At 40.3% G+C, this 17035-nt stretch overlaps 1 protein-coding gene across 2 annotated transcripts in view; it reads left to right on the top strand.

Moving 5' to 3' along the window:
- LOC106086039 (cardioacceleratory peptide receptor) overlaps positions 1-16786 on the top strand; it is a 191032-nt gene extending 174246 nt beyond the window's left edge. The window contains exons 1-5 of one of the 2 annotated variants that reach the window (XM_059363223.1): positions 242-651; positions 6030-6165; positions 11217-11414; positions 15581-16127; positions 16281-16786. In XM_059363223.1, the coding sequence (XP_059219206.1) occupies positions 520-651; positions 6030-6165; positions 11217-11414; positions 15581-16127; positions 16281-16515 (1248 nt within the window). In that variant the 5' untranslated portion in view covers positions 242-519 and the 3' untranslated portion in view covers positions 16516-16786. Of the gene's footprint in view, positions 1-241; positions 652-6029; positions 6166-11216; positions 11415-15580; positions 16128-16280 lie in introns of those variants that run through there. The other variant, XM_059363222.1, reaches the window with a different exon arrangement.
- Positions 16787-17035: the final 249 nt, after the last annotated feature.

Genomic DNA, 17035 nt, shown 5'->3' on the forward strand with positions numbered 1-17035 from the left:
CATCTTAAATAAACTTTTTTCTAAATTTCTAATTCTCGCCTTAGTCTTACTCTCATAACTATTCCCCCCAAAGCTAATTTTCTTCAAAAATAAAAAAAGTAAAACATCAAAGTCACATTCCTCAAATAATCCACAAGATTAGTTTTCTGTCACTACCAAAATCATAAACTTCAACACCAAAGATACATAAACTCTCCCTCGAATTGAAACAATATTAGCCAAAATGTCGATGATACAAAAACCAACCAACCAACAACAAAAAAAAAAAAAAAAATCAAAATCAAACAAATACATCCAAGTGGCCAATTTCTAGCAAAAACAAATAAACTAAGAAAACTTTAAGAGGAAAACCTGTCAAATAAAGAACCAAATGATACACACCAGAAGAAAACTATTTTCCACCCCAATCAATCAGTCTTTCTAAAAAAAAAAAACATTTGGGTTGGTAGTCAGACGTGCCATAAAACTTCTTCAAAATTATTTCTGTTGTTTTTTCTATTCTAAGAAAATGTCTTTTTCATGTTCTTCATGACATTTGAAAGTGAAGTTTACTTCGTCTGCAAAACTTCCACAAGGCGGAAGGGAGTTGGATGGGGAATGGGCCAGAAGTTAATATCCCCAGATAAGAAAAAAATCCAAGTTTCTTCAACGGTAATGACCACAAAACAAATGAACTAACGAACGCATAAATGATTGAATGGATGATTGAAGAAATGTTTCTGGCTTGCCTTGTAAACGGTTTGTGTGTTGCAGAAAATTTAGTTTTTCTTGATTGAATTTCGAAAGTTAGTGATGTTAAAAATGTCCGTGTTTTGCCATTAAGTCACAAAATCACAAATTCACCCAAAGCATGGGGAATAGTTTAGTAGATAAATGGCAAAAGTTGTTGTTAGGATAACGCTCTACCATTGCTAGCAGGTAATATTTGTATTTGCAGGTAAGCATGAACACGCGAAGATTGAGTTTTCGAAAAATCGAATGGAACAAAGATAGACATCTATGACCAAAGTTACTGAGACTTTTGGATAAAAAAGAAATCACTCAAGATTCTGTCCTCTAAAATGGTAAAAAGAAAGTCGAATATTCCCGAAACCACTGGAGATATTGTAGACCTCAAGCGGACTTTTTTGTAGGGATTTTCGAGCACTATCCAGCGAAACAAGTAAAAGGTAGCTAATTTCGGCCGCGCCGAATTTTATGAACCCACCACCATGGATTCTGCTAAAATATGGGAGCTATATCTGGATATTGATCGATTAGGACCGTACTTGGCACAGTTGTTGAGAGTCATAACAGAATACTATATGCAAAATTTTAGCCAAATCGGATAAAAATCGCGGCATAAATGGGAGCTATGACTATTCATGACTGATTTAGACTGTACTCGGCGCAGTTGTTGAAAGTCATACCAGAGCACTATGTGCAAAATTTCAGCCAAATCGGAAGAAAATTGAGGCTTCCATGGGCTTTAGCCAAATCGGATAAAAATCGCGGCATAAATGGGAGCTATGACTATTCATGACTGATTTAGACTGTACTCGGCGCAGTTGTTGGAAGTCATACCAGAGCACTATGTGCAAAATTTCAGCCAAATCGGAAGAAAATTGAGGCTTCCATGGGCTCAAGAAGTCTAATCGGGAGATTGGCTTTTATGGGAGCTGTATCAGGCAATAAAAAGGACAGTTTTTCCAAAAAAAAAAACTCTTAAATTTCAGAGAAATTCATGAAATCTTTATTTGAATCGATGGTGCGGTCCATATAATTTAATGTTTAAAGATGATTTCATGCAAATGTTGACCATGACTGCGCCTCAAATGGTCCATTCACTAAGTCCAATTTTGCCATAATCTTCATTTCTTCAATGTTGTCTTCCAATGCGTTAATTGAAGCGGGCTTGTCTGTATAGACATAAGCTTTACCATAGCCCCACAAAATATAGCCTATAGGCGTTAAATCGCACGATCTAGGATGCCAATGAACCGGTTTCGAACGAGAAATAAAATGGTCACCGAACTCTCCTCTCAATGAGTCCATTGCTACGTGTACTGTGTGGCATGTGGCACTGTCTTGTTGAAAGCACATGAAATGCAGTACCGCCCAAAATCAAAAGTAGACCAATCGGGAGAGTATGAGACTCAAATGAAAGGTTTGCGGGTGCAGAATATGAATATGGTGCCAAACATTGGATCCAAGTTTCTAGGGCGTCAACCAAGAGCACCGCCCAAAATTAAAAGTGGACCGATTGAGACAATATAGGACTCCAGTGAAAGGTAGTCGAGAGTAGAGTAAGAATATGAAATTTAAAATTGGGTCCAAGTACGAAGGGAGCCATCCCAAACCCAAGACCCCCCAAAAGTAACGCCAAAAAGCAAAGAATACCAATCGGCACAATATGGGACTCCAATGAAAGGTATTCGAGAATGATTACCGAATATCAAAAATTATGTTTAATTATCAAGGAGGCCGCCCCAAAACCAAAACCGTCCCATGTGGGCATATTAGACGATCATGCCATTATGGGACTCAAATAAAAGGTATTCGGGAGTAGATTACGAATATGGTATTAAAATTGAGATTCAAAAGATAGGAAGTTGCCTACCCTTCAAAGCACCTTTCAAAATGTAAATATTTGTCAATCATGGCCAAATGGGGTTCAATAAAAGGTATTTGGAAGTAGACAAACAAATTGTACTGGGGATATATATATGTTGAAACTTATTTTTCACGTAGTGCTAATGAGGCGCAGCAGGGCGGGCCGGATACAGCTAGTCTTCTATATAAACCAGTATCCCAACTTGAGCCCCTAGACCAAAATTATGCACGAAGATTTCTCCTATTACTTCCAACTTCTGTCCGTCCGTCTGTGAAAATTACGATTATGTCTCAATGAATAAAAGCAATTTCTTTGAAATTTGCTCAGATACTTCGTAACGATGTAGGTCATTCGGGATAGCAAATGGGTCAAATCGGTTTATGTTTAGATACAGCTTTCATATAAAATGATCTCCCAATTAGACATATTTAGCCACTAGAGAGCCCAATTCTTTTCCGATTTAACTGAAATTTTGCACAGTCACTTTTTCCAATACCTTCAACATTCATGGGTATTTTGTTTTGAATCGACCCATAAACTGATTTAGCATCCACATTAACCTATGTGTTTTTATATCCTCCACCATAGGATGGGGGTATACTAATTTCGTCATTCAGTTTGTGACACCTTGAAATATGCGTCTGAGACTCTATAAAGTATATATATTCTTGATAGTTATGTCATTTGAAGTCAATCTAACCATGTCCAATCGTCTGTCCGCCTGTCCGTCCGTCTGTCTGTCTGTCCGTCGATCCGTCCGTCTGTCCGTCTATCTGCCGAAAGCACGCTAGCTTTCGAATTTTGCACAAATACCTTTCATTAGTGTAGGTCGGTTGGGACTGCAAATGGGCCAAATTGGTCCATGTTTTGATATAGCTGCCATATAAACCGATCTTGGGTCTTGACTTCGTGAGCCTCTAGGGGGCGCAATTCTCGTCCGATTTGACTTAAATTTTGCACGTGGTGTTTTGGTGTCACTTCCACAACTGCGCTAAGTATGGTTCAAATCGGACCATGTTTTAATATAGCTGCCATATAAACCGATCTTGGGTCTTGACTTCATGAACCTCTAGAGGGCAGAATTCTCATCCGATTTGGCTGAAATTTTGCATGAAGTGTTTTGTTTTGACTTCCAATACCTGTGCTATGTATGGCGCAAATCGATACATAAACTGATATAGCTGCCATATAAACCAATCTTCCTAAGCCTATAGAGGGCGCAATTCTCATCCGATGTACCATAGTCTCCATAAATGGTATCCATTGTGGAGGGTATATAAGATTCAGCCCGGCGGAACTTAACACGCTCTTACTTGTTTGATGTGACTTCTTGATTACATAAAGAAAGCAATTCTTATAAAATTATTTCTTGGCCTCTAAATATATTTTATGCGTAATCTAGTCATTCCGTTAGTAACACCTCGAAATATTCGTCTAAGATCCCATAAAGTATATATATTCTTAATCGTCTCGTCGTTCTGAATCGATCTGTCCGTCGTTCGTTCGTCTGTCCAAACCACGATAGAGATTGAACGCGTAAAGCTAGCCGCTTGAAATTTTGCAAGATACTTTACGTCGATGTTGAAGATTGCAAACGGGCCGTGTCCGTTAAGATTTAGATATAGCTTCCATATAAACCGATCTCCAGATTTGACTTCTTGAGCCTCTGGAAACATATAGTGTTCTGTTGTGAATTCTAACAACTGTGCTAAGTACGGTCCAAATCGGTCTAGAACCTGATATAGCTCTTATATAAACCGATCTTCCGAATTGACTTCTTGAGCCCCTGGAAGCCTGAATTTTCATACGATTTTGGTGAAATTTTGCACATAGTATTCTGTTATGACTTTCAACAACTGTGCCAAGTACGGTTCATATCGGTCAAGAACCTGATATAGCTCTTATATAAACCGATCTTCCGAATTGACTTCTAGATATCCTGTGAGCCGCAGTTTTTGTCCGATTTGGCTGAATTTTTTCACATAGTATTCTGTTATGATTTTTAACAACTGTGCTAAGTACGGCCCAAATCGGTCTATAATCTGGTATAGCTCCGATATGAACTGATCACCCGATTTGACTTCTTGATCCCCTGGAAGCCACAAATTTTATCCAATCTGGCTGAAATTTTGGATGTAGTGTTCTGTTCGGCTTCCAATAACTACGCCAAGTACGGTCCAAATCGTTCTATAACCTGACATAGCTCCCATATAAACCGATCGCCCGATTTGACTTCTTGAGCCCTTACAAGCCTCAATTTTTGTCCGATTTGGCTGAAATTTAGCATGAAGTAATTTGTTATGACTTTCAACAACTATGTTAAGTACGGTCTAAATCGGTCTATAATCTGCTATATCTCCCATATGAACTGATCACCCGATTTGACTTCTTGAGCTCTACGAAGCCGCAAATTTTATCCAATCTGGCTGAAATTTTGCATGTAGTGTTCTGTTACAGCTTTCAACAACTATGCCAAGCTGTTATGACTTTCAACAACTATGTAAAGTACGGTCAAAATCGGTCTATAACCTGATATAGCTCCCATGTAAATCGGTCTCACGAACATCCTTGTTCGGTTCCTAGAAGCTTTCATTTTTGCTGGTTTGACAGAAGTTTGGTATGTAGAATTAAATTTTTTGCAGAATCCATGGTGGTGGGTTCCCAAGATTCGGTCCGGCTGAAGTTAACACGCTTTTACTTGTTTCCACTACCTTCAACATCCATGCTTCCTTTGTTCTGAATTGGTCCATAACCTGGAATAGCAATGGCAAAAACTATGTGTCTCTTGAGTTGAGTTTTTGAACATCTAAAGGAAACAATTCTCATTAATTTAGTGTTTGACCTCGGAATATTATTTTTTACTTTCTGCCTATAAAGAGAAACCGTGCAATGAACTTGACAAATGCGATCCACATTATTTTCCTTTAACTATAGCATCATAATGAAACAAGATGAACCTCTAATTTTTCTTAAAATCCGCACGTTTCTTTTCAATTAGAACACCTGTAACACAACTTGCATCAGAATTCTTACAAAGTTCAAGGACATTTTGTGATTTACCTCTAAATACGACCTTACAACCCACCAAATAAGTAGATAATTAAATATTTCTATGTTCGACTCATTCCCGACGACATGTCAAGGCAATTAACTACATTATCTCAAGCATTTTATACATGAATGAGATTTGAAGTAAATCGAATGAATTCAAATCAAATGTAATTATCTGTCGTCTCCTATTCTTTGGAGTTCATGTTCTAGATAATGTTCTGTAAGAATTTCCATGTCTGTGTCAATTTTAATTTCTCATTGACTTGTTCCAACTAAATGAAGTCCTCTAACGATTCCATTCATGCTGACTGTGTGTAATTTTCTTTTGTTTTGTTCTCTCTCTCTCATACTCACCATCTCTCTGTCTTTTGTATTTTCATTGCAGACAGAACAATTTGCCGTCCTTTGGATTCTGTTCACCATTATTGTGCTGGGAAACTCGGCCGTATTGTTTGTAATGTTCATGAATAAGAATCGCAAATCACGCATGAATTATTTTATCAAACAATTGGCATTGGCAGGTAAGTTAGAAGCATTTAATGTTTGTATGTACATAATAGTTCATTTTGTCAAGGAAAGTAAAATGTTTATTAGGGTGTGTCGGAAATAGTTGTAATATATTCCCTGCTCCTTAACGGAATGTTTATGGGCAATTTAGTAATAGTAGTGAGTATTCAATTATTCAGAGCATAAAGGTGAACATTTTAAAACAAAATGAGTACACAACCAGTAAGGATAGGCAAAAGTCGGGCGGTGCCGACTTTATAATACCCTACACCTACCCTATAACTACAAAAGTGGGGCTATATCTAATTCCGTACCAGTTTTGATGGACCTCGGCGGATGTCTTCAGATAGGTTATTAAAATTACTGTATCAAATTACCCAAAATGTGACGAACATATAGATGGGAGCTTTATCTAAATCTGAACCGATTTCGATCAAACTTTATGGATATTGTGGAAGTCGTCGAGGAAAGCGTTGTACAAAATTTTGGAAAGATTGGTCAATAAATGCACTTGCAATGGATCTGGGAATGAAAATCGGGCGATATATATATGGGAGCTATATCCAAATCTGAACCGATTTCTATGAAATTCACCACCAATATCGAAGGTCATAAGAAACTCCTTCCTGTCAAAATTCGAGAGGATCGGTTAACAAATGACCATTTTATTGGAGTATTTCTTCAAATCAGACGTACATATATATGGGAGCTATATCCAAATCTGAATCGATTTCTATGAAATTCACCAGTAGTATCAAGAATCATTAGAAAATCCTTTCTGCCAAATTTCGAGAGAATCGGTTAACAAATGACCATTTTATTGCTGTATTACTGCAAATCGGACGAACATATATATGGGAGCTATATCCAAATCTGAATCCATTTCTGTGAAATTCACCACTAATATCAAGGATCATAAGAAAATCCTTCCTGCCAAATTTCGAGAGAATCGGTTGACAAATGACCATTTTATTGATGTATTACTGGAAATCGGACGAACATATACATGGGAGCTATATCCAAATCTGAACCGAGAGTCATAAGAAAATTCTCCTGCCAAATTTCGACAGAATCGGTTAACAAATGACCATTTTATTGCTGTATTACTGCAAATCGGACGAACATATATATGGGAGCTATATTCAAATCTGAACCGAAGGATGTAGTGCTTATTGACATTTGTCTTAAATCTTTGGATGTCAAAGTGGGTAGGAAAAACATTAGCCGGAAGTCGATTCCACACGAACGGTTCGGGCGAAATAAGAATTCTCTCTATAATGCATTGTGCGGTCCGCTGGCCAATCAATTACAAACGGGTGTGAGTTCCTGGAATGTCTAGTATCCCTGACATACATCCTTACATCAGAAATGAGAAGATTAATATCAGACGAACACACACCATGAAAGTACCGATAGAAGAGCGCCAAACAGCCCACTTTGCGACAATGATCAAGGGAGGCAAAAGAGTTGGATACCCCACTGTCCCCAATCAACGCCATCGCTCTCCTCTGTACACGTTCTAGTAGCTCCAGGGATGATTTTGAAGCTCCAGCCCATTCATGTGAGTTGTACTCCATTTTCGGCCTTATGAAAGTGGTGTAGATGTTAAGAAGATCAGACAGAGTGAAGTAATTCCTACACCGTTGAGGAAGCCTAAACACTTGAAAGCTTCTTTCGACATTTCAAATACATGTTGAGTCCAACGGACATCACTTTGTAATTTCATGCCCAGAACATCAAGAGCTTCTGATTGCTCAAAATCTACACCGTAGATAGACAAAGATGATCGTAATGGGTGGTTTGTGTGACAACAAGCAGCACTGAGTCTTCCGTGCAATTAAATCTACTCGATTCATACGACCCCACTCAGAAATGTCCAGCAAATCCTGGCAGAGTGTATCCGTATCATCCATAACCCGACTCTTGTCCTCAATTTCTCGAAGACTCGGCCTATGGTCGAATGACTACGAATGACAGAGATTACTGTCATCCGCAAATGAGTAGATCGGATTCGATGTCTGACCCAACAGATCGTTGATGAAAATTAGAAAAAGAGAAGAAGAAAGAACAGAGCCCTGGGTTACACCTGTGGTCAATTTGTGCTCATTGGATGAGAACCCATCCATACAGACTCGAATAGTGCGATCTCTGAGAAAGCTCGAAATAAATCGAACGAAGCCATTACCGACACCAAATGCGACAAGCTTTGATAGTAGTGCACCATGCCAGACCCTATCAAATGCCTTGGAGATATTCAGAGCCACAATCTTACTCTCACCAAACTGGTGGATTGAGCGACTCCAACGTTCCGACAGAAGTGCCATGAGGTCGCCCGTAGAGCTATTTCTGCGGAACCCATACTGTTGGTTGCTAAGAAGGCCATTGGACTCTAAATAGCTCACAAGATGGTTATTAACCATGCTCTCCATGGCCTTGGAGAGTGAGGAGCATATCGCAATTGGCCGATAATTCGCAGGGTTGTTTGCCTCACCCTTCTTGGGTATTGGCTGAACGTTCGCAACCTTCCAATGCGCCGGGAAGACTCCCGCACGGTAGGCAAGGTTAAAAAAGTTGCGTAATGGACGAGTGAGCGTCGAAGAACACTTGAGTAAGACAAGTGTTGATATGCCATCCGGGCCCGGGGATTTATTTACGCCTAGATTTTCAAGAACCCTTTTAACTCCATGAGTTCGGAAAAATATTTGGGGCATGATTCTCGATTGAGCGGAGTGATTGATTGCTATCCGGCAGGGAAGAGTTCCCTGCAAATATATCAGCCAACAGGTTAGCCTTATCAACGGGGTCAGTGAACGTTTGATCGTCCTTAACAAGAGTAGGAATAGATGAAGAACTACTTTTTACTCTTTTCACGAACGAACAGAAGCTCTTGATGATGGTGTTATTGGCTTAGGATATTATGGGTATGTTTCGTTTCGTTTTTTTATACCCTCCACCATAGGATGGGTGTATACTAATTTCGTCATTCAGTTTGTAACACCTCGAAATATGCGTCGAAGACCCCATAAAATGTATATATTCTTGATCGTCAAGTCATTTTAAGTCGATCTAGCCATGTCCGTCCGTCTGTCCGTCCGTCTGTCCGTCCGTATGTCCGTCCGTCCGTCTGTCTCTCGAAAGCATGCTAATTTTCGTCGGTTGGTATTGTAAATGGGCCAAATCGGTCCATGTTTTGAAATAGCTGCCATATAAACCGATCTTGGGTCTTGACTTCTTCAGCCTCTAGAGGGCGCAATTCTTATCCGATTTTATTGAAATTTTGCACGTAGTGTTTTGGTCGCACTTTCAACAACTACGCTTAGTATGGTTTACATCGGTCCATGTTTTGATATAGTTGCCATATAAACCGATCTTGGGTCTTGACTTCTTGAGCCTCTAGAGGGCGCAATTCTTGTCCGATTTAACTGAAAGTTTGCATGTAGTGTTTTGGTTGCACTTCCAACAACTACGCCAAGTATGGTTTAAATCGGTCCATGTTTTGATATAGCTGCCATATAAACCGATCTTGGGTCTTGACTTCTTGAGCCTCTAGAGGGCGCAATTCTCGTCCGAAATTTTGCACGTAGTCTTTTGGTAGCACTACCAACAACTACACTAAGTATGGTGTAAATCGGTCCATGTTTTGATATAGCTGCCATATAAACCGATCTTGTGTCTTGACTTAGTGAGCCTCTGAAGGGCGCAGTTCTCGTCGGATTTAACTGAAATTTTGCACGTAGTGTTTTGGTATCACTTCCAACAACTGCGCTAAGTGTGGTTTAAATCGGTTCATGTTTTGATATAGCTGCCATATAAACCAATCTTGGGTCTTGACTTCTTGAGCCTCTAGAGGGCGCAATTCTCATCCGATTTAACTGAAATTTTGCACGTAGTGTTTTGATATCACATCCAACAACTGTATTTAGTATGATTCAAATCGGTTCATAATCTGGTATATCTGTCATATAAACCGATCTTGGATCTTGACTTCTTGAGTCAATAGAGCGCGCAATTCTCATCCGATTTGGCTGAAATTTTGCATGAGGTGTTTTGTTGTGACTTCCAATAACTGTGCTAAGTATGGTGTAAATCGGTATAGAACCTGATATAGCTGCCATATAAACCGATCTGGGATCTTGACTTCTTGAACCTCTAGAGGGCGCAATTCCCATCCGATTTAGCTGAATTTTTGTACAACGGCTTCTCTCATGACCTTTAACATACGTGTCTAATATGGTCTGAATCGATCAATAGCTTGATACAGCTTCCATATAAACCTATCTCCCGATTTTGCCTCTTGAGCCCCTACAAGGCGCAATTCTTATCCGAATGAACTGAAATATTACACAATCACTTCTACAATGTTCAGCATTCATTTATGGTCCGAATCGGACTATAACTTGATATAGCTTCAATAGCATAACAGTTCTTATTAAATATTCTATATTTGTCTAAAAAGAGATACCGCGCATAGAACTAGACAAATGCGATCCATGGTGGAGGGTATATAAGATTCGGCCCGGCCGAACTTAGCATGCTCTTACTTGTTTTTTGTTACTATAAATACCATGTTAAAACACACGGAGGGTTGAGGAGCCAGGGCAAAAATCATTCTCAATGCGTACGTAATGTTTTATTGTATGTCCCCATTATGTTACATTACCAATCCATCAAAGTTTCCATAGATCTTCTTCGAAAAAATACCCGTATATGAGCATAAATCCTCCCACAGTGTTTCCGAAACTTTAGCTATCCCAATGGTCTTTGTCTCAAAAGTGGACTACAAAGTGATTCCTCCCTTATCTAAATTTACTAAATTTCATACAATTTGAAGAAGATACAACTTTAAACTGGCCTTTGGCTTAACAATTTCCCATTATTTACTATTTGCTTTGTCTGCTGACCTACCCACATGTACTTATCTGTGACACACTCTAATAGCCTTATTAAATTTATATGAGTTTTCCTTAACGTTTGGAACATTTCATTAATTTATTTGCTTTCTTCCATCTACTTTACTCTACTGTCTTCTTTTTTTTTCTTCTTCATGTGTTTGTCCTTCTTACAGATCTGTGTGTTGGCTTGTTAAATGTCCTCACCGACATTATCTGGCGCATAACGATATCCTGGCGTGCTGGCAATATTGCCTGCAAAGTTATTCGCTTCTCACAGGTGTGTGTTACCTATTCATCGACATATGTCCTGGTGGCCATGAGTATCGATAGATACGATGCTATAACACATCCCATGAATTTTTCAAAATCATGTAAGTATTTGTAACCTAAGTGCTAACGTTGCTACTGATTTAAGGTAGCGATTCTTGTGAAAAAGTTCTTAGTCATCTTAAAAAGTAAAAAAGAAAATAAAATGTAAATGTTCGATTAGAATATTTTTAGAACAAACAAGTAAGGCAAGGCAAAAGACGCTACACCTACCCTGTAAGTGAAAAATGGGTGATATTAATATGTGGATTGCAAATTGCAAATGTTGGCTAAGGATAAAGGCAAACTTGTCACATATCAATGAGTGCTGTCCGATTTAAGTTTTAAGCTCAATGATAAGGAGCCTCCGATTATAGCCGAGTCCGAACGGAGAGCCGTAGTGCGACACCTCTTTGGAGAGAGTTTTTACATGGCATATGATGCCAGTATTAGAAGGGGAAAATTAATATGTGGATGCGGTATCTAATTCTGAACCGATTTTGACGTACTATGGCACAAGAGTTCAGTTGGGTGATAAAACAGTCCGAACCAAATTTTGAAAAAATCCATGCAAAATTTTAATAACTTTGGTCCTTTAAATGGAAATCAAGCAATGAATATGTATGGGTACTTTACCTTTATCCGAACCAATTCGCATAAAATTCGCTGGAAATATCATTAGTCCCCGGCCGACACGGATAACTATGATCACCACACAGGCTGTAACTTTGAGCTCCGACTTGTGTGCTGTCCATAGTTACCACGGGAAGCTACGCTGAAAGTTACCGGGCGCGTCCACAAGTTGCAGATGGTGGGAAGCCCCGTTTTTATGCGGAGCAGCTGCAAATGCGGCCGCGGGCAGTTAGCGATTTTCCAGAGGAGAGTCTCAGTGGGGAATTAGGTGGCACTGGCTCTTACTTAAATACTGAGTGCCAATGATACTCGAGATGACAAGGCGAGTTATTGGCGCCTTCAAATAACCAATGGCCAACAACAGCTGATGTTCCCAGGTTGGGGGCGATTGGAGGCGAGCATCGGTTCTTAGAGCAAGCGACTCGCCACAACTAGAGATACTTGTGCAGTCCCACAAAACCCATGCGGTTGGGGCGCTGAGCCAGTAAACTCGCCCCCGTAAAACTATGAGAACTACTATGAGGAAAAAAGGAATAGTAAAACGGACGCCCCCAACGTTAACGACCCACGTAAACGAAAAAAGGATCTTGATTTGTGACACGAATCTGAGAGAAGGTGCAAGGTACAAGGCAGATATTACCGCCCTTCAGGAAGTGCGATGGACTGGGAATGACATCATTACAATACCAAACGGTGACGAACTATCCATAGTCGCCATAACACGAGGCATGAATTTGGCTGTGGATTTGTGGTTAGTCAACACCTTTTCTCCGGTGGATGAGAGGCTAGCCACAATCTGCATAAAGCACAAATTCTTCAACATCAGCCTTATTTGTGCCCATACCCCGGCGGAAGACTGGGACGAGCAGACCAAGGATATTTTCTATGAGCACCTATAGAGAGAATACGACCGCTGCCCCGCCCATGATATTAAAATCGTTCTGGGAGATTTTAATGCGAAGACAGGGGAGGAAGACATCGTTGGCCCAACAGTCCGAAAGTTTAGCTTTCACAAGACAACGTCCAGCAATGGGACGAGGCTGAAAGATTTCGCCGCGGCAGTTAGTAGCACCAGAGTTCAACATAAAAATATTCACAAAGCCACATGGCTGTCACCCGATCAAAATTGATGACGTTGTGATAGATGGAAGGCATTAATCCAGCGTGTTAGATGTACGATGGATCCGTGGAGCGAATATAGATTCGGATCATTACCTTGTTGCAGCAAAGGTTCGCAGCCGTTTGAACATGGCGAGGAAAGTACGATCTGACACTGCACGGAAGCTGGACATTGAAAAGCTGCAGACACAACAAATGGCAACGGCTTATTCCATTCGACTGACCCAAAGGCTTGATGAAAACCACTCCTTGTTACGATGATATAATGGGGCAGTGGCAAACTATTGCCCACTCCATGGAAAATGCCGCGAAATCCGTACTTGGGTACCGGAAGCCTCCCCTAAGAAACCCACGATCGAGATGCTACTGAAACCAAGAATGCGACATATAGAGCAGCCCTGCAATTAGTAGCTACCCTCCAGATGAAGGAGAGTTATCGGGAAAAATTAGGAGAGAGGAGAAACGTATTTTCCGCAGAAAGAACAAGTAAAAAGGCGTTAAGTTCGGCCGGGCCGAACTTTGGATACCCACCATCTCGGGTATATATGTAAACCACCTTTCATCAAAATCCAGTCAAAATTGCACACCTTATGTCCCATAGCAGTTATAAGGAAATATGTTCCGATTTACTCTCTCCCAAATTTTGGCAACATCGGACAATACATGCGCCTTTCATGGCCCTAAAACATGAAACCGAGAGATCGGTCTATATGGCAGTTATATCCAAATCTAGACCGATCTGTGCCATATAGCAGAATTATGTCAAGGGGCTCAATTTAACTCACCGTTCCGAATTTCGGCGACATCGGACAATAAGTTTTTACGCTGATCAAGAATATATATACTTTATAGGGTCGGAAATGGATATTTCGATATGTTGCAAACGGAATGTCAAAATGAATATACCCCCATCCTTCGGTAGTGGGTATAAAAAGGAAATGGAAAGACGTCCGTGTGAGCGAATTGAGATGTACAGGAGTCAGAATGAAGTTCGGAATTCTACCAAAGAATTAAACATCAAACCGAAGGCTTTGGTGCAGACACATCCTCCTGCAGAGACAAAGAAGGAAATCTGGTAACTGACACAGATAACATGCTGAGGATATGGAAGGAACACTTTACCCAACTGCTAGTGTCCGATGTTGGCGGCGAAGAGGATACCGCAGAACCACTCCCTGATGATGGTATAGAATGTTTACCTCCTAGTCAGAATGAGGTCCAAGTAGTAGTGAACCGACTAAAGAACAACAAGGCAGCAGGAGCCGACGGGTTACCCCCTGAACTATTTAAGACCGAAGGTGACACGCTAATAAGGCGTATGCATCAGCTTATCTGCGCAATCTGGCTAGATGAACGCATACCCGATGATTGGAACCTCACCATACTATGTCCCGTACACAAGAAAGGAGACAAGACGAATGTGCCAACTACAGAGGAATAAGTATCCTCCCCATCGCATACAAGATACTCTCGAGCGTGCTGTGTGAAAGATTAAACCTAAAGTCAATGAGATAATTAGGCCCTATCAAGGTGGCTTTAGACCTGATAAATCCACCCTGGACCAGATATTCATACTGCGCCAAATCCTGGAAAAGAGCCGAGAAGGAAAAATCAATACCTACTATCTCTTGGTTGACTACAAAGCAGTCTTCGATACTCCTTAACGTTCAAAGGTGTTTCATGCCATGTCTGAGTTTGGTATCCCTGCAAAATTAATAAGAATCTGACACTTGCTGATACTCGTTCCTCACTAAGAATAGGAAAGAATCTCTCAGAACCATTCAATACCAAACGAAGTTTCAGAGAAGTAGACAGCCTATCGTGTGATCTCTTTAATATCCTGCTGGAGAAGATTATACGAAATGGAGATGTGAATAGATATGGCACAATAAACCAATAAACACAAGAGAACTTATGCTACTCGCCTATGCCGACGACATCGACATCATAGGTCGGTCACCGAAATTAGTAATTGCAGCCTTTGAAGGAATCGAAAGAGAGTCAATGAAAATGGGTCTGGCAGTAAATGGAGATAAGACGGAATGGATGGTTTCAACTCCCAAAACGGAGCAAGTTGGAAACCACAACTTTGAGATAGCCAGTAACTTTATCTACCTCGGCACCCCCATAACCGCAACGAATGACACCAGTTTTAGAGATAAAGCGATGAATAATAATGGCAAACAAAAGCTACTTTGGACTATGGAAGCAGTTTAGAAGCAAGGCTAACTCTCGATACACGAAGGCACAAGAAAGACACACCTATGTGAGTCCATGATCGTCTAGATAGTTCTGTAAACTCCGATAAAGTTTTTATTAACTTTCTGAGGTTTTTTTTTTGTTCACTAAAAGTTTAATATACAAAGAACTAAAAGATTCCATACATTTTTTAATAAAATTATTCCAAAGCTTAAAATACACAAATGAATTAAATCATATTTTCCATGAAACACCTTTTGATTGAAAACTTTATTTTCAGGGAAACGTGCTCGTCACCTGGTAGCTGGCGCTTGGATTGTCTCCGCCCTATTCTCTTTGCCCATACTCATACTGTACGAGGAGAAGCCTGTGCAAGGTCAAACACAATGTTGGATAGAATTTGGATCGCCTTTGTCATGGCAAATTTACATGAGCCTAGTGGCGACCACACTCTTTGCCTTTCCCGCCCTCATAATTTCGGCCTGCTATGCCATCATTGTGAAGACAATATGGGCCAAAGGTTCGATATTTGTGCCAGCGGAGCGAGCAGGTTTTGGCAACAATACCACACGAAGAGCCAGCAGTCGAGGCATTATACCAAGGGCCAAAGTGAAAACGGTCAAAATGACCTTTGTCATTGTGATTGTCTTCATAGTGTGTTGGTCGCCGTACATTATCTTCGATTTGCTGCAAGTGTTCGGCCATATACCGCAAACGCAGACGAACGTAGCCATAGCGACATTCATCCAAAGTTTGGCTCCACTCAATTCAGCGGCAAATCCATTGATTTACTGTCTTTTCTCCTCCACGGTATTTAGGACATTAAGGTAAGGCAAGTTGAAGGTTGCCAGAGATAAAAGAAAAGTCGCCATTAATAGAGCGCCCATGATGATGATGATGATGGATGTGATGGCGGCTACTGTGGTGTTTTAATCCTTCTTAATTTTCTGGTTTTCTTTCGTTTTTGTGTTTCTTTGCAGTCGTTTTCCGCCCTTTAAATGGTTCACTTGCTGCTGCAAATCCTATCGCCACAATTCCAATCCCAATCGCTGTAACACTGTGGGACGCCGCCTGCACAACAGCTGCGATTCCATGCGTACCTTGACCACTTCGTTAACAGTGTCCCGCCGCTCCAATAAGGGCACCACTCGTGTGGTCATCTGTGAGAGACCAAAATCGAATTCTATCGCCCACAATGCCATGTCGGAGGTATGATAGCAACAGCATTGTGCGCGTTGCTCCAGTGTTATTTTGTATCGTTCGACGCGCTTTGCCCCCATGGAATATCTTTAGATGTAAGATTGCCTAAGTAAAAACAAAGCTTTAAGCATTTAAGTTGGCATGGATATGAAAAGGAAAACAAGACGCTGTGTGGAGGATACATAAGGCAAGGGTTTACTTAATGAATCCAAAAGTTTGTCATAATATTTTAAGATACTCTATTTAGGTAGGCATCAATTGAAGGCAAAATGAAGAAAAGTTTAAAAAAAAAAAAAAAATTATTGAAACCCAAAAAGGGTTTTCCTTAAGCAACGTAAGGTGAAAAAAATGTGGTCAAGAAACTTGGGGGAAGGGAAATCCTCAAAACACCCCTAAACTGACATAAACTACATTGAAGACAAATGGGTATTAAGTAAAGCTATTTCAGATGAGAGGATGATTCCGATATCCCAAAGTGGAATTAAGTATTGGGGGGTCATCCAACCCCAACCGTTATGGACATTATAGAACTTAT

This window comes from Stomoxys calcitrans, chromosome 2, assembly GCF_963082655.1.
Source record: "Stomoxys calcitrans chromosome 2, idStoCalc2.1, whole genome shotgun sequence".
Lineage (NCBI taxonomy): Eukaryota > Metazoa > Arthropoda > Insecta > Diptera > Muscidae > Stomoxys > Stomoxys calcitrans.